General features: G+C 45.3%; 1 protein-coding gene across 1 annotated transcript in view; it reads right to left on the reverse strand.

Moving 5' to 3' along the window:
* LOC124545877 (collagenase-like) overlaps positions 1-23,102 on the reverse strand; it is a 179,044-nt gene extending 155,942 nt beyond the window's left edge. The window contains exons 1-2 of the mRNA XM_047124837.1: positions 23,090-23,102; positions 22,003-22,179 (exon numbers count right to left, since the gene is read on the reverse strand). Of these exons, the coding sequence (XP_046980793.1) occupies positions 22,003-22,179; positions 23,090-23,102 (190 nt within the window). The remainder of the gene's footprint in view (positions 1-22,002; positions 22,180-23,089) is intronic.
* Between the last annotated feature and the right edge of the window lie 1,433 nt (positions 23,103-24,535).

Here is a 24,535-nt window from a genome sequence, read left to right on the forward strand (position 1 = left end):
TTGTGGCACAACTTGACTAGAAGAAGGGATCGGTTGGTAGGACATGTTTTGAGGCATCAAGGGATCACAAATTTAGCGTTGGAGGGCGGCGTGGAGGGTAAAAATCGTAGAGGGAGACCAAGAGATGAATACACTAAGCAGATTCAGAAGGATGTAGGTTGCAGTAGGTACTGGGAGATGAAGAAGCTTCCACAGGATAGAGTAGCATGGAGAGCTGCATCAGACCAGTCTCAGGACTGAAGACCACAACAACAACAACAATGGGCCATTAGAGCGAATAATTTGGCCATGCAGATAGCCCGACGTGAATCGCGTGGAACCATTATGGGAAATAATCGAGAAGTGAGTTCGTGCACAAAATCCTGCACCGCAACTGTTTCGCAGTTATTGACGTCTATAGGGGCAGAATGGGTAAATATTTCTGCAGGAGACTTACAACGACTTCTTAAGTTCATACCACGCCGCGCGGGGGTGGCCGCGCGGTCAAAGGCGCCTTACACTGTCCGTACGGCTCCACCCGTTGAGGTTCGAGTCCTCCCTCGAGCTGAGTGTGTGAATCCTATAGGACACTTTTGGGATGTTTTGTAACGCCGACTTCGTGCCAAGCCTCGCCGACCGACATCGATACTTCTCCTCAGTGCAGCACTCCGTGAAGAATGGGCTTTCATTCCCCAAGAAACCTTCCAGCACCTGATTGAACGTAAGCCTGCGAAATTGCAAACAGTGCGTCCCTTTTATGTGCGATCAGGCTCATTTTCTCTGGTATTTTGGCAGGAAACTGCAATTTGCTTTTCGCATTTTTTAGCTGTAGTCAGCCTAAACAATTACTACTGGTCACGTCTCTCAGGCGACGCCCAGTCTCAATAGAGAGCATCGGTTTGTTTCCCATTACAAACTAAATTATTTGTAAATCGGCATTTTCGTGCCCGTATACTAGAGCGCTTCAAAATTAGTCTAGTCCCGTACTCGTTTTATCGACATGTACTAACAGGGACAGTAAAACACTACGAAGGATAAACAACAATCCAACAGCGTCTCGGTAGCGCTGCATGCATGGTGGCTGCAATCAGCATGAGAGAGGGCGGTTCACTCTCTGCTCGAGTATTGATTAATCTTCGTGTTTTACCGCTCTAAGCAGGGACCACTCTATCGAATGGACACGTGAAATTCTGTTTGAAAAATCATTTTGTTTCTGACGGGAGAGAAACCGTCGATATCCATTGACAAGGGGCGTTGCATGAAAGACGAAGTGACAACTACTTGTTTGGGCTGATGATAGATATGCAGTGCACACGTTAAAGCACAAGTATCTGCTGAAACACCGGAGAAAATGCATCTGACGACTCTTAGGACAGGCGCCCTTCCTACGTCATACTAGCAACCTGCCCCCGGCTTCACACTGGTATCGCTAAGTACGAGGGCTTTTAAGGCGCGATCGATCGTGAAACAGAAATAATAGCGAAAACTCGATGAAACTTTGTACAGGCGTGCTGGGCCGTCCGTCTATAGCGTCACGTCGCGCCTTTCAGTTCTTAGCGCACAGTGATCACGTGAAGATGTCTAGGAAATAGTATCTCCCACCATGGATGAGAGTGTGGCGAGGGATTTCGCATGATTTCATGCGAGCCCACATAACGTGACTATCAGACTATCATGCATTTTCTTCTTCGTGACAATTCTCGGCGCAACTGCATGAACAAAAGACGCTCCTGCGTACTGGATCGTCCACCATAAAGCCCGGACTTGGCTCCTTCTGATGTTCAGCTCTGTTCACATGGACCGCTGGCTATGAAGACACCATTTTGGCACTCACAACGAACTGCAGACCATAGCAGAGTGTTGGTTGAAAGCACGGGCGGCTCCCTTCTATGGGTATTGGAAAGTTGCTGCCATTTAACGACAAAAAAATGGTTCAAATGGCTCTGAGCACTATAGGACTTAATTTCTGAGCTCATCAGTCCCCTAGAACTTAGAACTAGTTAAACCTAACTAACCTAAGGACATCACACACATCCATGCCCCAGGCTGGATTCGAACCTGCGACCGCAGCGGTCGCGCGGTTCCAGACTGTAGCGCCTAGAACCGCTCGGCCACTCCGGCCGGCATTTAACGACAAATATGTAGTCGGAGCTGGGACTTTGTAGAGAAGTTAAATGTTGTAAATAAAACAATTTTGTTTTCACTTTGGTTTTCGATTCACTGCCGATCTGACGATAATAAACGAATAGCCCTCCTATTTACGGCCGGGACGGCCGGTGTGGCCGTGCGGATCTAAGCGCTTCAGGTTGGAACCAAGTGACCGCTACGGTCGCAGGTTCGAATCCTGCCTCGGGCATGGATGTGTGTGATGTACTTAGGTTAGTTAGGTTTAAGTAGTTCTAAGTCCTAGGGGACTGATGACCTCAGTAGTTAAGTCCCATAGTGCTCAGAGCCATTTGAACCATTTTTTTTTTTTTTTTTTTTTTTTACGGCCGGACGACTTGTTTATAATTCGTAGTGATACTCACAAACCTTCCTCGTGAATCAGTCGATGTACTTGGTAGCGTTTGTATAAGTTTAATAAACACAACAGATACACGTAACAGAGACTTTAGTCGTGAATAATACATTCTCCTTCACTATTTGCAACAGCTTTCCAATGCTGTGGTAATTTTTCGATTCGGCGACCGTAGAAATCGCGTGCTTTTGAGAAGAAGAACTCGGCGAGCGATATTCGGCGCGAATTTTCATCAGGAAAGGAAGTTCCTTGAAGGTTGTTCTATAGGGAGCGGAAAAGACGAAAATCTGAGGGCACAAGATCAGGTGAATGAGGTGGATGCGGAACGACTTCCCAACCCAATTCCTGTAAAGGGTTTTTATGAGTCTAGAAGAAAGCAGGCAGACGTTATAGTGAAATAGTATCACTTCACGCAGTCTTCTGGTTGTTGTTCTTAGACTGCGTACGTAAGACATCTCAGTTGTCGACAATAACTGTCAGCAGCGACGGTTACCCATCGGGGTAGCAATTCGTAGTAAACCATGCCGTCGCTGTTCCACAATACGCAAAAATTATGATCTTGTATGCGCACAAATCTTCGTACGGCGAGTTGCTTCTTTGTTTGGACTCAACCATTCCTTTCTTTTCCTTATGTTTACATAAAGATCCATTTCTTGTTACCAGTAAAGACGCAGGAAAGAATGGTGGTCGATTTTCATGATTCAATTGATGACAAGCAAGCAGAGATGCTCATATGACCACCTGCTGATTTTTGTGATTCTGGCTTACAGCATGCGGTTCCCGTACACCTTATTTTTGAACCTTCCCCCTTGTGGATTAATACATTTAAAGGATCTTCATCAAACCCCTAGGGTCTTAGTGAACGTGGGAAGTCACTAATGACAAAACGATCTCCCATAAAAGGAGAAAATCTTTTGTCTTGCCGTTCTCTGACCACTGGAATTATCCCCATATAAGGCGCAAATGTTTCTGGCTGTCTGTGCAGCTGTTATCACCCTATTGAAGTTAAATTGAAGAACATGTTGGAGCTGTTCCGATTTCTCCACTTGGCACTCCATTTTCTAGCGTCCACAGCTCCTGTCACTACTTCCTAATGACAAAATGACAATATATATGCGATAGTGGACTACAAATAAAAAACGACAGTCGACAAATAACCCCATAGCAACCACAATACCAATATGTAAAACAAAAATGTTGGGACCTTACGTTCCAACCTAATATTTGTGAAACCGTGTCAAAATCCCTGCAGCTCTTCCTGCGATTAGCCTTCAAATACCGGCAGTAAAACGGCGAGGAGACTTCAGTACGCCCTGGAGTTGCTGTGGCTGTTTATTGTGTTTCCCGTCAGATGCCTCACCATGGAAGAGCAGTTGAACGGAATGGACAGTGTCTTGAAGGCAGGAAGTAAATGAACATCAACAACATTGGTTCGCCTCTTACTTTAAGAACAGAAAGCAGAAGGTAATTCTCCGCAATATTGAGAGTGGTAGTGACGGTCGGTCCCAATGGAGCACTGTTAAGTGGGGCGTTCCCCAAGGGTCGGTGCAGGGCCACTGCTGTTTCTTATTTATATAAATAATATGCCTTCTAGTATTACAGGTGACTCAAAAATATTTCTGTTTGCTGATGACACCAGCCTGGCAGTGAAGGATCTCATGTGTAATATTGAAACATTATCAACTAATGTAGTTCATGAAATAAGTTCGTGGCTTGTGGAAAATAATTTGATGCTAAATCACAGTAAGACTCAGTTTTTACAGTTTCTAACTCACAATTCAACAAGAACTGATATTTTGATCAGACAGAATGGGCATATTATAAGCGAGACGGAGCAGTTCAAGTTCCTAGGCGTTCGGATAGATAGTAAGCTGTTGTGGAAAGCCTATGTTCAGGATCTTGTTCAGAAACTAAATGCTGCTTTATTTACCATTAGAACAGTATCTGAAATAAGTGACACTTCAACACGAAAAGTAGTCTACTTCGCATATTTTCATACGCTTATGTCATATGGTATTATTTTTTGGGGTAATTCTTCTAATTCAAAAAGGGTATTTTTGGCATAAAAACGGGCTGTTCGAGCTATACGTGGTGTAAGTTCGATAACCTCTTGTCAACCCCTATTCAATAGTCTGGGAATTCTGACATTGCCCTCACAGTATATATTTTCTTTAATGTCGTTTGTTGTTTGCAGTATTAGCTTATTCCCAAGAGTTAGCAGCTTTTACTCAGTTAATACCAGGCAGAAATCAAATCTGCATGTGGAATGTACTTCCTTGACTCTAGTGCAGAAAGGAGTGCACTATTCTGCTGCATCCATTTTCAATAAGCTACCACAAGAACTCAAATTCTTAGCAGTAGCCCAAACGCTTTTAAGTCTAAACTGAAAAGTTTCCTCATGGATCACTCCCTCTATTCTGTCGAGGAACTCCTGGAAGAGCTGAAAAATTAAGCAAATTCCAGTGTTACATTGTTGATTTTCTTTATTTAAACTTAAGAATTGTCGCCTGAATACGTTTCTTGTATTTCATTTTATCTGTTTCTACTATCGTGTTATAATTTCATGTATTGACTCGTTCCATGACCGTGCAGACTTCTCCTTAATTTGGTCCCACGAAACAATAAATAAATAAATAAAAAGCAAAACGAGGATAACAGAATGTACTCGAATTAAATCAGGTGATTCTGAGGGAATTAGATTAGGAAATGAGACACTTAAACTGGTAGATGAGTTTTGGTATTTGGGAAGCAAAATAACTGATAGTCGAAGTAGAGAGAATATAAAATGTAGACTGGCTATGGCAAGGAAAGCGTTTTTGAAGAAGAGAAATTTGTTAAAATCGAATATAGAAATCTTTAAAGTCAGTACCGTCATTACATTGTTGTTTATTTACTGTGTTGCATTTACACTTACACAATCATTATTTCGAAAAAATGGCTCTGAGCACTATGGGACTTAACATCTCAGGTCGTCAGTCCCCTAGAACTTAGAACTACTTAAACCTAACTAACCTAAGGACATCACACATATCCATGCCCGAGGCAGGATTCGAACCTGCGACCGTAGCGGTCGCGCGGTTCCAGACTGAAGCGCCTAGAACCGCTCGGCCACCGACGGCCGGCAATCATGATTTCGGCTTCAAAGTGTTTCAAGTGTTATAAATTGCCTGGAAATGTATAATACTTAAAACACTTGATATAATGGCACTTACACAAACATGATTTCAGCCTCAAAGTGTTTTAAGTGTTATAAATTGCCTGGAAATTTATAATATCTAAAACACTTGATATAATGGCACTCTGAAGCCGAAATCACGATTGTGTAAGTGTAAATGTAACAGTGTAAATAAACAACAGTCTATTGGCGGTACTGCCGGCCGGAATGGCCGAGCGGTTCTAGGCGCTTCAGTCTGGACCCGCGCGACCGCTACGGTCGCAGGTTCGAATCCTGCCTCGGGCATGGATGTGTATGATGTCCTTAGGTTAGTTAGGTTTAAGTAGTTCTAAGTTCTAGGGGACTGATGACCTCCGCTGTTAAGTCCAATAGTGCTCAGAGCCATTTGAATCTTTTTTTTTTTTTATTGGCGATACTGACTTTAAAGAAATATATTATGACTGTGGCCCTGCATTATGAAAAAATCATTGAACGTAGAAATGATAAAGTAGTCTTTTCTGAAAGTATTTGTATGGAGTGTAGCTATGTATGGCAGTGAAAAATGGACGATAAATAGTTTATACAACAAGAGAATAGAAGCTTTCGAAATGCGATGCTGCAGAAGAATGCCGAAGATTATATGGGTAGCTCACGTGACTAACGAGGAGGTACTGAATAGAATTGGGGAGAAGAGTTTGTGGCACAACTTGACTAGAAGAAAGGATCGGTTGATAGGACACGTTCTGAGACATCAAGGGACCACCAATTTGGTACTCTAGGGAAGCGCGGAAGATAAAAATCGTAGAGGGAGAGCAAGAGATGAACACACTAAGCAGATTAAGAAGGATGTAGGTTGCAGCAGTTACTCGGAGATGAAGAGGCTTGCGCAGGATACAGTAGCATGGAGAGCTGCTGCAATAAATCAGTCTCTGGACTGAAGATCGTAACAACAACATCACCCTCTCAAGCTGATCATTGCGTAGTTCCCATGAATGTCTCTAAATATCGCTCCAGACACCAATTAAATATGGAAAAGACAAGTTACATATTTTACGCACTTTTCAATACTATAAACAACAAATTATGCCGCGCGTGATTAGCCGAGCGGTCTCAGGCACTGGAGTCATGGACTGTGCGGCTGGTCCCGGCGCAGGTTCGAGTCCTCCCTCGGACATAGGTGTGTGTGTTTGTCCTTAGGATAGTTTAGGTTAAGTAGTGTGTACGTTTAGGGACTGATGACCTTAGCAGTTAAGTCCCATTAGATTTCACACACATTTGAAGATTTTTTGAACAAAATATGTAGCCAAACTATAACAAAATCCCTACAGCACTTCCTAAGATTGGCCGCCACATATAGATAGAAACATGCTGCGGGGACTTGAATTTATAAAATGTATAGATACAGCACAAATCACGTAAAACGTAACATTCCTTTTACTTCGTGAACGGTTTTCGAAGAATGATAGTATTTAGCGATACAAGTACTTTTGTTCAAGCCTCATAGCTATGTCATCAACCAAGATACTGAAGAAATTTTTTTCACGCAACGTACTTTCTTAATGTAATTCAAAAACCTTTTAAAAACAGGATTACACTGATGTAAGGCTTGTTAATTTTGGCGTTGAACTTTTTGCAGGTGATTTCTGGAAATGTTCTCAACTAGAAAGGCAATGCTGCCTTTGCGCCTACTCGTCATCACCTGTTTCGTTCAAATTTCTGGTGCATGCGGATCTTGGACAGAAATGAAAGTGACAGAAGTGCGACATCCAGATGGCTAATCTATAGAAAAAATAATACTTCTGGCACAGGCTGGGTTAGGTAGGAGTTATTTATATCAGTGTGTTTTCGAGGTAGTGGCTAGCACAGCGGGAAAAGAAGACAAAGGTAACTCCAGCCCCATGGGGTTGAGTCCATAGATGGAGACTTGTTTTTTCAAATTTTTACGTTACTTACACTGCAAATATGCCGAAATAATGTTCGATGTATCGTACTAATATTTTCATAAAAGGCATTAAATAGACGGCAAGGAATTGCAAGTAAATTTCTAAGAAAGAATTGTGCTGACAACGTCTACGAGGACACTGCAAACAACTTTCCAAGAAGGGATTGACATTAATGGGTACAGGACTTCGTATTCCGTTATTTTCATTTTGACCTTCTAGCAGATCTCGGTAGCTGAGCGCGAGCGATAGGTTCCCGGTGCAGATAAAAAAGGCCCATTGACCCTTGGGGACAGCGCTAGTCACGACTTCGGAGCTCAGTCCCTTGCTAGCCATTCCACTCCTTTCCATGTCTTTTTTGAAAATATTACTAAATATAATACACTCATGTGACAAAAGTCATGCGATAGCGATGTGCACATATACAGGTAATGGTATTATCGCACAGGGTTTAAAAGGTAGTGCGTAGACAGAGCTCTCATTTGTACTTGGGTGATTCATTTGAAAAGGTTTCCCACCTGACTATGCCCGCGCGATGGGAATCAACAGACTTTAAACGAGGAACGCTAGGTGGATCTACACGCTTGGGAATTCCGTTGCCTAAATTGTTAGGAAATTCAAAATTCCGAGACCCACAGCGTCAGAGTCTGTCGAGGATACCAAATTTCAGGCACTCACTGGCCGACGGCCTTTTCGGTGTTTGCGTATAGTTGTCAGTACTAACACTGCGCGAAATAATTGCAGAAATCAATGTGGGACGTAAGTCGAATGTATGCGTCAGAGCGGCGAAATTTGGCGTTAGTGGGCTATGGCAGCAGACGATCTACACGAGTGCCTTTGCTAACAGCACGACGTCACTTGTAGCGCCTCTCGTGGGCTGGTGACCATAGCGATTGGATCCTAGACGACTGTTGAACAGTAGCAGAGTGTGGCGCAGACCCCTCGAAGCCATGGATCCAAGTTGTCAAGAAGGCAATTTGAAAGCTGGTGGTGGCTCCATAAAGGTGTGGGCTGTGTTCACGTGGAATGGACTGGGTTCTCTAGTCCAACGGAAACGATCATTGACTTGGAGACTATAGGCAGACTTGAATGCTAATCACGTTCCCAAACAACAATGGAATTTTTATGGATAACCATGTGCCATGTCACCGGGCTACAGTCGTTCGCGATTGGTTTGAAGGCTAATCTAGACAATTCTAGTGAATGATTTGGTCATCCAGATAACGCGACATGAATCCCATTGATCACTTATGGGAAATAATAGAGAGGTGTGTTGGTCCACAGAATCCAGCACCGGTAACACTTTGGCAATTATGGACGTCTATAGAGGCTGCATGGCTCAGTATTTCTGTAGGGGACTTCCAACGATCTGTTGAGCCCATGCCAAGTCCAGTTGCTGCACTACTCCTGGCAATGATTTAGATAACTGTATGGTGCGAAAAGTGGCAATTGACCCTGAATAAGGAAAAGTGTGGAGTTATTCACATGAGCACTAAGAGAATTCCGCGGAATTTCGATTATGCGATAAGTCACACACATCTGAAGGCTGTAAATTCAACTAAATACTTAGGGATTACAATTACAAATAACCTAAATTGGAACGATCACATATATAATATTGTGGGTAGAGTAAACCAAAGACTGTGATTCATTGGCAGAACACTTAGAAGGTGCAACAGGTCTACTAAAGAAACTGCTTACACCACGCTTGTCCGCCCTATTCTGGAGTATTGCTGTGCGGTGTGGGATCGGCATCAGGTGGGACTGACGGATGACATCGAAAAAGTACAAAGAAGGGAAGCTCGTTTTGTATTATCGCGAAATAGGGGAGATAGTGTCGCACACATGATACGTGAATTGGAGTAGCAATCATTAAAACAAAGGCGTTTTTCGTTGCGACGGGATCTTCTCATGAAATTTCAGTCACCAGTTTTCTCCTCCAATTGCGAAAACATCATGTTGGCACCCGTCTACATAGGGAGAAATGATCGTCACTACAAAATAAGAAGAATCATGGCTCGTACAGAAGAATTTAAGTGCACGTTTTTCCCGTGCGCCGTCCGAGAGTGGAAAGGTAGAGAGACAGCTTGAAGGTGGTTCATTATTCAGGGTCAATTGCCACTTTTCGGACCATACGGATACCTTATCTAATTCATTGCCAGGAGTAGTGCAGCATCTGGACTTGACATGGGCTCAACAAATCGTTGGAAGTCCCCTACAGAAATACTGAGCCATGCTGCCTCTATAGACGTCAATTTATTGTGAATAGCCGAGTAATCACGTAGATGTAGATGTAGGTGCAGTAGGTCCGTCCGCAGCTCGTGGTCGTGCGGTAGCGTTCTCGCTTCCCACGCCCGGGTTCCCGGGTTCGATTCCCGGCGGAGTTAGGGATTTTCTCTGCCTCGTGATGACTGTTGTGTGATGTCCTTAGGTTAGTTAGCTTTAAGTAGTTCTAAGTTCTAGGGGACTGATGTAGGGGACTGATGACCATAACTGTTAAGTCCCATAGTGCTCAGAGCCATTTGAACCCGTTTTTTTTTTTTTTTTTTTTTTTTTTGCAGTAGGTCCAACACGACATTAGAGGGTATCCCATGACTTTCGTAATCTCAGTATATAATGAACATTATTTTGGTTTATTTGCAGTTTCAAATAAAAAAATTCAGAAGAGGGACTCGATCTCACGAGCCTCACATAGCACTCTCTCCGCTAAGCCAACAGCTGTCTGCAAACTACACTCCTGGAAATTGAAATAAGAACACCGTGAATTCATTGTCCCAGGAAGGGGAAACTTTATTGACACATTCCTGGGGTCAGATACGTCACATGATCACACTCACAGAACCACAGGCACATAGACACAGGCAACAGAGCATGCACAATGTCGGCACTAGTACAGTGTATATCCACCTTTCGCAGCAATGCGGGCTGCTATTCTCCCATGGAGACGATCGTAGAGATGCTGGATGTAGTCCTGTGGAACGGCTTGCCATGCCATTTCCACCTGGCGCCTCAGTTGGACCAGCGTTCGTGTTGGACGTGCAGACCGCGTGACGCGACGCTTCATCCAGTCCCAAACAAGCTCAATGGGGGACAGATCCGGAGATCTTGCTGGCCAGGGTAGTTGACTTACACCTTCTAGAGCACGTTGGGTGGCACGGGATACATGCGGACGTGCATTGACCTGTTGGAACAGCAAGTTCCCTTGCCGGTCTAGGAATGGTAGAACGATGGGTTCGATGACGGTTTGGATGTACCGTGCACTATTCAGTGTTCCCTCGACGATCACCAGTGGTGTACGGCCAGTGTAGGAGATCGCTCCCCACACCATGATGCCGGGTGTTGGCCCTGTGTGCCTCGGTCGTATGCAGTCCTGATTGTGGCGCTCACCTGCACGGCGCCGAACACGCATACGACCATCATTGGCACCAAGGCAGAAGCGACTCTCATCGCTGAAGACGACACGTCTCCATTCGTCCCTCCATTCACGCCTGTCGCGACACCACTGGAGGCGGGCTGCACGATGTTGGGGCGTGAGCGGAAGACGGCCTAACGGTGTGCGGGACCGTAGCCCAGCTTCATGGAGTCGGTTGCGAATGGTCCTCGCCGATACCCCAGGAGCAACAGTGTCCCTAATTTGCTGGGAAATGGCGGTGCGGTCCCCTACGGCACTGCGTAGGATCCTACGGTCTTGGCGTGCATCCGTGCGTCGCTGCGGTCCGGTCCCAGGTCGACGGGCACGTGCACCTTCCGCCGACCACTGGCGACAACATCGATGTACTGTGGAGACCTCACGCCCCACGTGTTGAGCAATTCGGCGGTACGTCCACCCGGCCTCCCGCATGCCCACTATACGCCCTCGCTCAAAGTCCGTCAACTGCACATACGGTTCACGTCCACGCTGTCGCGGCATGCTACCAGTGTTAAAGACTGCAATGGAGCTCCGTATGCCACGGCAAACTGGCTGACACTGACGGCGGCGGTGCACAAATGCCGCGCAGCTAGCGCCATTCGACGGCCAACACCGCGGTTCCTGGTGTGTCCGCTGTGCCGTGCGTGTGATCATTGCTTGTACAGCCCTCCCGCAGTGTCCGGAGCAAGTATGGTGGGTCTGACACACCGGTGTCAATGTGTTCTGTTTTCCATTTCCAGGAGTGTACGTTAACATAAATGGCTGGCGCCTAACATGACCCGCTCTAAAAACGACATTTTTATAAACGTTTGGCCATCTAGAACTCCACTTCTGTCACTTTCATTCCTGGCCACAACCTGCGTACACCATAAATTTGGACGAAATCTGTGACGACGAGGAGGTCCTCTCGCCACTCAGCTACTGCCACGTAAACACTGCTTAGTGGGGGTTCATCGCTGTACCAAACCTTTAGATTGTGTATTTGTTTCCACAAAACCAGTGAACTTAAAGATGAATACGTACACACATTCTGGTACCTGAAATGAAATGTCGTGTGGCGAGGGCCTCCATGAGGGTAGGCCCGATCGCCTGGTGCAAGTCTTTTTAGGTGACGCCACTTCGGCGAATTGCGCGACGAAGTGAATGAAATGAGGATGATGAAGACGACACAGACACCCAGACGGGAATCGAACCCGGACCCCTCCCCCCTCCCGGCATGACAAACCGGCGCGCTGTCCGGTGAGCTACGGTGGCGGACATTTCGATACTTTAGAAGTTAGCATATAGAGCATACAGTTCCATTTACAAGACTTGTAGCTGACGCTATATCTACGTCTTGTAAAGTAAAGAGGAAAGTTGTTTTATCTTACGTTAGTAGCGTAAGCCAATCTTCTTGACCCATGTAACACCGGAAGGGAAGGTCACGAAAGAGCTATACCAAGAGTTCTTAAAATCTATCATTTTTCCATACGTTGGACAAGAAAAATATTTTTATATTATTGATTCGTTGGGAGGGCAAGACCGATTAGACAGCTTACAATTAAATTCATGTAGATGACAGAGAAGCACGCACCTGCACCGTAAAAATTAACCCACCCAAATGTACTCCAATTTGCCAACCCTGCGATGTTTATTTTTTACAGACAGGATAATATTTCCATGAGAAAATCCAAAATGCCCCTCACTTGCTAAAGACTAACAGAGTAATTGATAGGAGGGAAGGTTCCATAAAAAATACACTCCTTAATTTTGCATCACTTTAGTGCACCAGCTTTCACAGGAGAGATGGTTCGTGGTTCGTATCAAAGCTGCTCGAACAAAACACGATCGTTTTGAATTGAAACGAACTGTTTTTCCCGATATTTGCTACTGCTGTTGCTATTGTGGTCCACCGGTCGAGCGTTTGGGTTCATAGAGCCTTAAATGTAAGGACAGCACAGGCTCTACGGTGAGCACAGACGAATGTACTCGTGAGCCTGTTAGGCGAGTGTATAACAACGCCGACTGAGGCGCTGCTGCTGATATTAGTGGTTTGCTACATCTAGGCCTAGCAGTAAGGAAGAAAGGTGCACGATATTGGCTCAAAAAGTGCGGATATGATAAGGTATAGGTATTACTGGGCACAAGAGCCGTATGGAATAAGGAAATAAAGGGGTGAATTGATAGAGAATGGCAAGAAATCTGGGACACGACAGAAACATGGTGGAGAACCTACCACTTCCTTCCTAACATACGTGAAAGAACTAGAATGACATACTTCCTTCCGACCAAGGGAGCTATACACTACCTGTCGGGACATGGTCCGTATCCCAGCTAGTTACTAAAAATACGACAGCGCACCACAGACACTTGTGAATGTAGTGCTATCGGAATTGCGGACCACATGGTATGGGAATGTGCCGTTACACGAGATGTTACAGAAACGCATTTGGAAATGGAACAGTCTATGAGATAATAAGGAATGAAAAACTGTGGCATAAGCTGAACTCGCTGACAGCTGACGTATCAGCCTATGAACTGCGTAACGAGACGCGCCATGGCAGAACACACACCTGCAACAATTTTCTGGAAGCAGTGAGAAGATGAGCCTCGGAGAGGCCCAGGAAGGATTTCCTGAGACCCTGACAAGGCATCTCCCTATCTCCGCACCTTGGGTGGAACAAGAGCGCAGTCCCTGCGAATCCTGAGTTGCACCTCAGCACACCGGGGGCTAACCATCCACACAAATGAGAAATCCAGCTTGGTTCTGATAGCAAGTACAGTAGTGTAATGTAGTGTAGTGTAGCGTTGCATAGTATTGTAGTCCAGAATAGTGTAATAGACGAGTAGCGTGTGCCTTCAGGATTCCGGGTGATTGGATATCTGTGCGCCAAATGGCCAAATGATAGTGTGTAGACATTTATAAAGGTATTATTATTATTTTTCTTCTATAGAGATATTCTGTTTAGATTTTTTCCCTCTTCGGCAGCATAAATGCGTAGTTACTACTAACACGTTTGAAATTATGTTAAAATATTATGTGCTATATCCATGCCAATTCATGTGCAACATTTGGTCTGTTCTTTTATATAGACAAGAAACTAAAAGAAAATAGCAAATAAAATATTTAAAAATTCGGATTTATCTTCCGAAAAATCCGTGTACCTGCAAGGTAGTAGCTCTCATTATATATGCGCGGTGCTCTACTAATTTGTGTTTCGGCTGCTTCTGCTACAAATTCCATCCGGAAATCTAACACAGCAAACGATGAAATCGATAGCGAGTAAGACAAGTGTGTAATCTATTCTGTAACGAACGTAATACATATTTCCAGAAAGTTTGCTGTGACGATTGATTTATTAATGAAATTACTACGGCGAAAATGCCTATTTTTGAATAGTTTTGCATGACATTTGCTACGTGATGGTGAAATTGAAGAATCGTACACGGGCGGGATCTGAACTCTTACCGCCAGCGTGATAGCCGTAAAATATAGCCGTTGCGCTACTCTCACTTACTCACTTGCCTGCAACAGTTCTGAAATATCAGGTATAGGAGGTGCGCATGAAAGTTCAACTTGATTTTCTCTGAGACTAGGTGCCGTCTCATGAAAATACGCTAGTGAGGTACTAGAGACAGGATCCTCTACTACATACTACAGATTCCTCAAAATGAGTAGTTTACGGGTCTGATGGTTCCCTTGGCAGTGACACAAGAGTTAAAAGGATCAGACGTTCGACATAAATACAGGGTCCTCTGTATATTATCATACTCCGGAAATATTGTTCCGATATATTGATCGTTTCATGAAATAAAAGGCACATTATGTCTTAGCGACACCCCCACGCAGCGTGTTATATAAAGTATTCCATATTTTGACAGCTGATGTAATGAACCAAAACAAGGAAAAACGTCCAGTAATATGGGTTGTCGGTCTCGTAAAGTGACATGCGGCCGGGAGAGCGGTGTGGTGACCACATTCCCCTCCATATCCGCATCGAGTGACGCCTGTGGTCTGTGGATGACACGGCGGCCGGTCGGTGCCGTTGGGCCTTCCAAGGCCTGTTCGGACGGAGTTTAGTTTTTATACGGCTTCTAAAATGCATACCTTAATGGGATATGATAACATCATCGATACTGTGAAACAAATCTCTTCTATTGCAAGCACTTTGCTTTCCATATTCTGAGAGGTAATAGTAAGGATCAAAATAAGATAGAAAGCTCCAGCAAATATCAGCTCTAAAATGCGTACCTTACGAGCTATAAGTACTTGTTCAGTGCAAAAAAAGGGTTTTACAATATCGAAGATGAACAAGTGCACATAGCTCTTATGATACGCACTTTAAAACCCATGTTTACTAGATTTTTTTTCTTGTTTTAGTCCGTACTACCATCTCCGAAAATTTGTCGGTGGTGTTCTGATTCAACCTATTTCTCCCATGGGACATGATTTTTGAATCGTCCTATACGTACTGAATGACTCTCCTAAAACCGCCACCGCAGGGCGTCGGTTCGTTTCCCTTTACAAATAAAATGGTTTTAAAAGTGGAATTTTACTTGCTCATTCGCTAAATCTGTACAAAATTACACATATGTGGTTTCTGTTCTTTCGGACATGTGCAGATCCACACCAAGCTCGAACTCTTACTGGAATCGGCGAGATGCCGCAAGTAATGAGGCTAATAGGCGGGCCCACTTCGTCAGTAGTGTGTGGTGTAAGTTGAGAATTTGGGTCTGACGAGAGGCGTACTAGGGTAGTCGGTGAGGTTGTGGGGAAGACCGTGTGCGAATGGCGTTGTGGTCAAGGCATGTGCCTGACAACCAGGAGACCCGGGTTTGAATCCCAGTCCCTCTAAAATTTTCCACTTGCCCCACTGATATAAATTAATGCCCACTGGCAGCTGATGTCTTCGATTTGTGTCTCGCTGTCAAATTAGTCTATCGTGATATTCATTTTATCGAATGTACACAACTGGCCATTAAAATTGCTACACCACCAAGATGACGCGCTACAGACGCGAAATTTAACCGACAGGAAGATGATGCTGTGATATTCAAATGATTAGCTTTTCAGAGCATTCACACAAGGTTGGCGCGGGTGACGACACCTACAACGTGCTGATATGAGGAAAGTTTCCAACCGATTTCTCATACACAAACAGCATTTGACCGGCGTTGCCTGGTGAAACGTTGTTGTGATGCCTCGTGTAAGGAGGAGAAATGAGTACTATCACGTTTCCGACTTTGATAAAGGTCGGATTGTAGCCTATCGCGATTGCGTTTATCGTATCGCGACATTGTTGCTCGCGTTGGTCGAGATCCAATGACTGTTAGCAGAATATGGAATCGGTGGGTTCAGGAGGGTAATACGGAACACCGTCCTGGATCCCAACGGCCTCGTATCACTAGCAGTAGAGATGACGGCATTTTATCCGCATGGCTGTAACGTATCGTGCAGCCACGTCTCGATCCCTGAGACAAGAGACGGGGACGTTTGCAAGACAACAACCATCTCCACGAACAGTTCGACGACGTTTTGCAGCAGCGTGGACTACCAGCTTGGAGATCATGGCTGCGGTTACCCTTGACGCTGCATCACTGACAGGAGCGCCTGCGATGGTGTACTAAAACGACGAACCTGGGTACACGAATGACAAAACGTCATTTTTTTCGGATGAATCCAGGTTCCGTTTACAGCATCATGATGGTCACATCCGTGTTTGGCGACATCGCCGTGAACGCACATTGGAAGCGTGTATTCGTCATCGCCATACTGCCGTATCACCCGTAGTGGTGGTATGAGGTGCCATTGGATACATTTCTCCGTCACCTCTTGTTCGCACTGACGGCACTTTGAACAGTGGACGTTACATTTCAGATGTGTCTCTACCCTTCATTCGATCCCTGCGAAACCCTACATTTCAGCAAGATAATGCATGACCGCATGTTGCAGGTCCTGTACGGGTCTTTCTTGATTCAGAAAATGTTCGACCTCTGCCCCGGCCAGCACATTCTCCAGATCTCTCACCAATTGAAAACGTCTGGTCAATGGTGCCCGAGCAACTGGCTCGTCACAATACGCCAGTAACTACTCTTGATGAAGTGTGGTATCGTGTTGAAGCTGCATGGGCAGCTGTACCTGTACACGCCATCCAAGCTCTGTTTGACTCAATGCCCAGGCGTATCAAGGCCGTTATTACGGCCAGAGGTGGTTGTTCTGGGTACTGATTTCTCAGGATCTATGCACCCAAACTGCGTGAAAATGGATATCACATGTCAGTTCTAGTATAATATATTTGTCCAAGAATATCCGTTTATCATCTGCATTTCTTCTTGGTGTAGCAATTTTAATGGCCAGTAGTGCACAACAACAGTTGCCGGAGTTGACGTTTCGCCAAAAGCGAATCCAAGAAATTTTGTTGAGTCAGGAAGAAGTGAAAGATGAAACATCAACGTTTCTGAAAGATGAGTCAGTGGAATGAGTGGTGTCGTATACGCTCGACTGTGCCGACAATGTAAATGAGGAGTACAATGATGACGAGACGTGCTTAACAAGTGAAGGTGATACTGAAACATGTGCCGAGCCTCGTAGTTCATTATCTTTTTGGAGAGGGGGTCGCAAACCCCGTCTCCAATGAAACAGTAAAGGACAACCGCTGTTCAAGGAGAAGGTACTAAACACAGTTACGTACATGCAAGATCATCCGCAGCATATTAAACAAACAATTATGAATAGACATCGAATAAGTCTGGAGCAATATGACCCTATGGCGTTTAAGAAAACCTACGGATATTCAAGGATGGAGAAGATGCACTTGTTACAAAAACTGATATTTGCGCGTTTCAAGGATGCTCGGTGCAATTTACAGGATGTGTATGATAGCGACCTATCACATTATGCACATCAAACTGCACACGACATACATTACAGTGATTTCAATGGAAGCAGTCGATGGTTGTAAAACTTCAAACATTGCTACAAAAATGGAAGATGTACGATAACGAAATATCAAACAAGGTATCAACTCGACGATTGCAAACTGCGGAATGGGTTCGAAAATGTATAGATGGGATAAACAAACTTATCCCATCATTCTGTACGGAGTTTGTTTTCAATTCCGACCAAATGGGATTTGAAGAGGAAGTGCATGTGAAAGGAGCCCCGGAAATAAGAGGTACCAAGAAAAATGTATCAAGATCTACTACCATCGATGCGTTAACGCATTCGTATACAATTATGCCGACTGCTAATCTGGATGGAAAATCGGTCGGAAAGTTATTTATTGTGTTGCGAGAAAGAGGTGCACTGCACCCTACGGTCCTTTCTAGTGTGTGTTATCTTGCAACGGCCATGACAAGAGAACGTAGCGCCACTTAGCTCGAAGTCCGATGTGCACACACGTGAATTTTAAGCCTTTTAACCATACGAAAAATGTTTGAAATCATTCATTCGACTACTAAACTATTTCAAATGTAATTGTTACACAAATTACTAGCACAGGAAAGAAAATAAGGGCAGTGTACGATTTCATTACAGACGACTTCCATCAGTCGGGACTTCAATTGGATGACATGTTTTATGACAATTCCTGTAGCACAGTTCTTATGATAATTCTTGCTCTCTGTAGATTAGTTCAGACGTTCTTTGCACAACAGTATTTAGCATGGATAGAGACTGCGACTGCTGTGATCGGATGCAGGCTACGTTGGCATCCCTTCGCTCCCAGCTTCAGGCAGTGTTGGATTCGGTCACACAGCTTGAGGCTGTTGCCGATGGGCATCACTGTGGGGGTCATGACGGGGGTTTGTCGGGGACGGCCAGCTCGTCCCACACATCCCCCAATCATACTACGGCTGTGGCTGCCCGAGATACTGCCCACATTGAGGCTGACCTCTCACCTGTTGTAGAGTGGGAGGTCGTCTCGAGGTGTGGCAAAGAGCGAAAGAAATTCTGGAGGGCTGAACGGAAGGCCTCTCCAGTTTGTCTGACGAACCGGTTTCAGGCTCTGTCTCCGGCTGATACTGATCTTCACCCAGACATGGCTGCTCGTCTTGTTCCAGAGGTAGCTCCTCAGTCTGCAAGATCCGGGTAGTCGCAGAGAGTGGGCTTACTGGTAGTTGGGAGCTCCAACGTCAGGCACGTAATGGGGCCCCTTAGGGATACGGCTGCAAGGGAGGGAAAGAAAACCAATGTGCACTCCGTGTGCATACCGGGGGGAGTACGCGAAAGAACTTGCGCCCCTTCTAACAGCCGTGTACCGCAAGTTTCTAGAGGAACGGAAGGTTTCAAATGATTGGAAAAGAGCACAGGTAGTCCCAGTCTTCAAGAAGGGTCGTCGAGCAGATGCACAAACTATAGGCCTATATCTCTGACATCGATCTGTTGTAGAATTTTAGTACATGTTTCTTGCTCGCGTATCATTTCATTTCTGGAAACCCAGAATCTACTCTCTAGGAATCAATATGGATTGCGGAAACAGCGATCGTGTGAGACTCGACTCGCTTTATTTGTGCATAAGACCCAGAAAATATTAGATGCAGGCTCTCAGGTAGAAGCCATTTTCCTTGACTTCCGGAAGGCGTTCGATACAGTTCCGCACTGTCGCCTGATAAACAAAATAAGAACCTACGGAATATCAGACCAGCTGAGTGGCTGGATTGAAGAGTTTTTAACAAACAGAACACAGCATGTTGTTCTCAATGGAGAGACGTCCACAGACGTCAAAAGTAACCTCTGGCGTGCCACAAGGGAGTGTTATGGGACCATTGCTTTTCGCAGTATATATAAATGACCTAGTAGATAGTGTCGGAAGTTCCATGCGGCTTTTCGCGGATGATGTTGTAGTATACAGAGAAGTTGCAGCATTAGAAAATTTCAGCGAAATGCAATAAGATCTGCAGCGGATAGGCACATTGTGCAGGGAGTGGCAACTGACCCTTAACATAGACAAATGTAATGTATTGCGAATACATAGAAAGTAGGATCCTTTATTGTATGATTATATGATAGCGGAACAAACACTGGTAGCAGTTACTTCTGTAAAATGTCTGGGAGTATGCGTACGGAACGATTTGAAGTGGAATGATCACATAAAATTAATTGTTGGTAAGGCGGGTGCCAGGTTGATATTCATTGGGAGAGTCCTTAGAAAATGTAGTCCATCAACAAAGGAAGTGGCTTACAAAACACTCGTTCGACCTATACTTGAGTATTGCTCATCAGTGTGGGATCCGTACCAGGTCGGGTTGACAGGGGAGATAGAGAAGATCCAAAGAAGAGCGGCGCGTTTCGTCACAGGGTTATTTGGTAAGCGTGATAGCGTTACAGAGATGTTTAACAAACTCAAATGGCAGACTCTGCAAGAGAGGCGCTCTGCATCGCGGTGTAGCTTGCTGTCCAGGTTTCGAGAGGGTGCGTTTCTGGATGAGGTATCGAATATATAGCTTCCCCCTACTTATACCTCCCGAGGAGATCGCGAATGTAAAATTAGATAGATTCGAGCGCGCACGGAGGCTTTCCGGCAGTCGTTCTTCCCGCGAACCATACGCGACTGGAACAGGAAAGGGAGGTAATGACAGTGACATGTAAAGTGTCCTCCTCCACACACCGTTGGGTGGCTTGCGGAATATAGATGCAGATGTAGATGTAGACACAAATCACTGGCATTGTCAATACGAATGTACAACTGCATTCATCGACTGGACAAGTGACTTTGTCTTTTTTTCGATCGAAATGATAAGGTGCGGTTTGCATGCAGTTCTTGCACGTAACCTGACTTATTGTCTTTATACATAGCATTTTAAGCGCTAACAAGAAGCTTCGTCTTCACGTCAGCTACGAATCTCCTTATAGTATAAATTGTTAATGGCATCTCCTCTACAAGTTTAATTCAGGTAAACTTCGTAATTTTGCGACTTCCTTTTCCGTATAATTTCCCGAATCGGCTAAACCAAGTCGAATAGCAGTCAGTGATATTCATCGATTGATGTTCATCTCACTTGCATATTCAGAGGGCCTAGTTTCGTAGATCTCCCTAGGTACTAGCGCTCTGACTCTCAAGAGCAGTTTTAAATCTTTCGAACAGTTTTTTTCCACCCTTTTTTGAGTTTCATTTTGGCGCATATTTCGTGCTTCATGTAAATCTTTCTTCCATTTACACAATTCATGGTCTGATTTTGCGAAACGAAACTTACCTTTCACACTGCTCACGTTTAAGCGCATTCTCCCTCCTTCGTTTAACCAAAAGATTGTTGTCACTGAAAGCAATTTATTTGGGCTTGGATGTTACTTTAATTTTGTTTTATACCTTAATAAGCAAAAAAATCATATTCGAATCACAGTTCACGGAATCTTCCTAGTTATTTCCTGTGCCTGTTAATGTTTCCACGATTTCTAACGAAATGTCGACATCATTCGAATTGATGTTCTAGAAATTAACTAATAAAGAACACATGTATTCAGCAACAGTAGCTGGTTTCACTGCATACAAAGTTCTGCATATTTCGTCTTTACAAGGTTGAAAGTATTACTTGGAATTCGCACAAAAGACACATGTTATTAGCAACGACTTCTAACTATTACGGATATTTAATGAGCTGCCAATTCGAGCGAAGAGCAACTGTGAAGAATTGTGCCACAGAAACTGTCAATGGAAACTGGAATTCGTTCTACTAATTATGATAGCGTTGTGTCGTGTTAAACGTTTGCCGACGTCCATCAGACAAGGATATCTGCCTGCCGTGTTCCACACACGCTGTCTGCTACACTTACGGCACGACTGCCTGCAGAGCTACAAATTTGGCAATTTTCAATAATTTTCCTAATACCTGCAGTGTGTCTTAAGAGCTAAAATGTTCACATTGTGTTTCCTTCGTTGTATTCTTCCCACACAAAAAATTTAAGGGCAGGTTTCGACGAGTTGGGTCAGGTTGCTCCCCTGTCCGTCACTTCACAAGATGCAGCGCCTCAAGTTTTCAGTGGGATCATTTTCATTACGCGCTGGAGTAACAAGTGAACACTCACCTGTAAAATCAAATTCGCTGGTTGGTACTCTGTGTAGCCCTGCGTCGCCGACATCATATCTTTCTGTGACACCGACATCAGCATCGTCATCACTGTCATCATATTCTTGATCGCCGCCATCGACCATGCCGTTGACGAAGCTACCATCATGAGGTCCACTCGTGGTGCCCTGGTACCCTATAAAGAATAGAAAGACAGTAAATCATAAATGCCGCGCGAGGTAGCCGCGTGGTCTGGGGCGCCTTATCACGGTCTGCGCAGCTCCGCCCGTCGGAGGTTCGAGTCCTCCTTCGGGCATGCGTGTGTGTTTTGTCCTCATCGTAAGTTAGTTTAAGTTAGATTAAGAAGTGTGTAAGCTTAGCGACCGATGACCTCAGCAATTTGGTCCCATAAAACTCTAGTACCTTCCGCTGCGGAAGTCGAATACGCGCCAGAACAAATGGACGTGGTCAGCCCATAGAGGGCTCCGCCTCCGCGGCGGCTATTCCGCGCAGCGGCTCTCTCGCAGCGAGGGCGCCAACGCTAAGCCACGTGCAAACAGCGGCCAATAGCCGCTCTCTCCGTTTTCGAATATAGGGACCCGCTCTACCCTAGTCCAGTCCCCCCTTTTTTGTTTTCCCATCATCTGTCCAGTTTCCCCCCACCTGCTCTCGACTGTGGTATGTCACATTTGCCAACTTTTTAGTGCAGTGTTCCAGTGACTATTCAGTGTTGTTCGTCTTTCTTGTGTTGCGAACAGAAACCATGCTGTCGCTAGGTGTGAATTTTATGTCTTTTGCGAACAGAATCCAGACTGTCGCCGTGTTTTTTAATTGTCTGTCTGTTGTTTTACCTGTCTGCTTCGTATGTATTTTATTAGCATCATCATCCCTCTGTTCTTTGTTTTAAGTTCCACGATTTCTTTTCGCCATTTTACTCTTTAAGTCTCCGATTTTATCGCCTGTTTTTATTATTTATTCTCTTCATCTTTCTAACAAAGTCTGTAGGCTGAAGAGCGGCATACTAAGCTGCTGCCAGCCCGTCCCTTTCGGGGGGAATTGAAATTCAATAAAGAAAAAAAAAACCTAGTCCAGATCCCGCCACTTACCCAGCTGCCCCATGCTCTCCCCTCCTTTTCCATCCTCTCTGACCTTTCCCTCGGCAGGTCCCACCTGGTAGTTTTATTCTTCGTCGTGTGGTCTCCAAGTGGGTTTTTAAGTGTGTTGTTTCGGAGTGTTTTTAATACTGTGGCCAACTTTTAACCTGTGCATGAGCATCCAGTGTCTTCTCTGTGTTTTAAGAATCGCCAACTGTGTTTTTTAACTTTCTGGTGACTTTTTTAACTGTCCCCCATGAACGTCTACATGTCCATGTCTTTTTACCTCCATTTTCTCCCCTTACTCTGTTTTATGTTCCCCTTTTTTATCTCCTTATGTATGTATTATTTTATTCTTGTTTTAGTTGTCGTGTCACTCGGCTGAAGAGCGGCGGATTGTGCTGCTGACAGCTCTCCCCTGCCCAGGGAAATGAAATCACAACAAAGGAAAAAAAGACCTAGTCCAGCAGGCGATCATTGTAGGCGAAACCACCCCTTCCTTCCGCCTCCTTGATATCTATCCCACCGTCTATGGCCGTCCTATCGCCCTCACTCCCACCCTTAAGTACCTTGGCGTCACCCTCGACCGTCACCTCTCCTGGACTCCCCATCTCCGGACAATCCAAGCCAAGGCACGCTCCCAACTCCGTCTCCTCAAGCTCCTTTCTGGCCGTACGTCGGGTCTGGACCCCTCCACCATCCTCCACACCTATAAATCCCTCATCCGCCCTATCCTTTGTTACGCCCATCCGGCCTGGATCTCCGCTCCCCCTACCTTTTATAAATCCCTACAATTCCTTGAACACCATGCTCTCCGTCTCGCCTATCGCATCCGTCTCCCCTCCCCCACGCGGATCCTGTATGATCTCATCCCCTTCCCCCACCTCCTTCTTTTCCTTGAAAGGATACGGATCCTGTACACTTCCCGCAAACTCGCTCCTCCTCATCCGCTTTCTCATCCATCCTTTCCCACCCCCGCCCGCTGCCTCGCCTGTATTCCCACGTCCCACCCGGTCTCCATCTATCCGCCCTCCTTACCCTCTCCCAAGGTGGCTTCCGCCAGTTCCCCCTCCCTGATGATGTCCTCCTCCCCTCCATCTACCCCTCATATCAACTTTGATTCTCCCCCCCACTTCGTGTGTCCTTTCCTTTAGGCACCCTCCCTCCCTTCTCTCTCCTTTTCCCCCCATCCCCCTTCCTCCATCCCTCTTCCCCTGGGCTTCCCCTGCCCCTTCCTCCCTTCCCCCTATCTCCTCTGCCCATGGCATCTCTGCTCTCCCCTCTCCCTCTTCCTCCACGCCTCCTCCTCTCTTGGCAGGTCTCCGGACTCGCACACGCTCCGTGGACTTTCGCGCGCCAGAGATCATCGCCATCAGTGTCTCGTGTGTGCCGTCGTGTTTAGTGTTTAGTGTTCACCGTCGCACTCCATCGTTCACCTGCGCCATCGCCATCTTCAGT

This window comes from Schistocerca americana, chromosome 8 (genome assembly GCF_021461395.2).
Source record: "Schistocerca americana isolate TAMUIC-IGC-003095 chromosome 8, iqSchAmer2.1, whole genome shotgun sequence".
Lineage (NCBI taxonomy): Eukaryota > Metazoa > Arthropoda > Insecta > Orthoptera > Acrididae > Schistocerca > Schistocerca americana.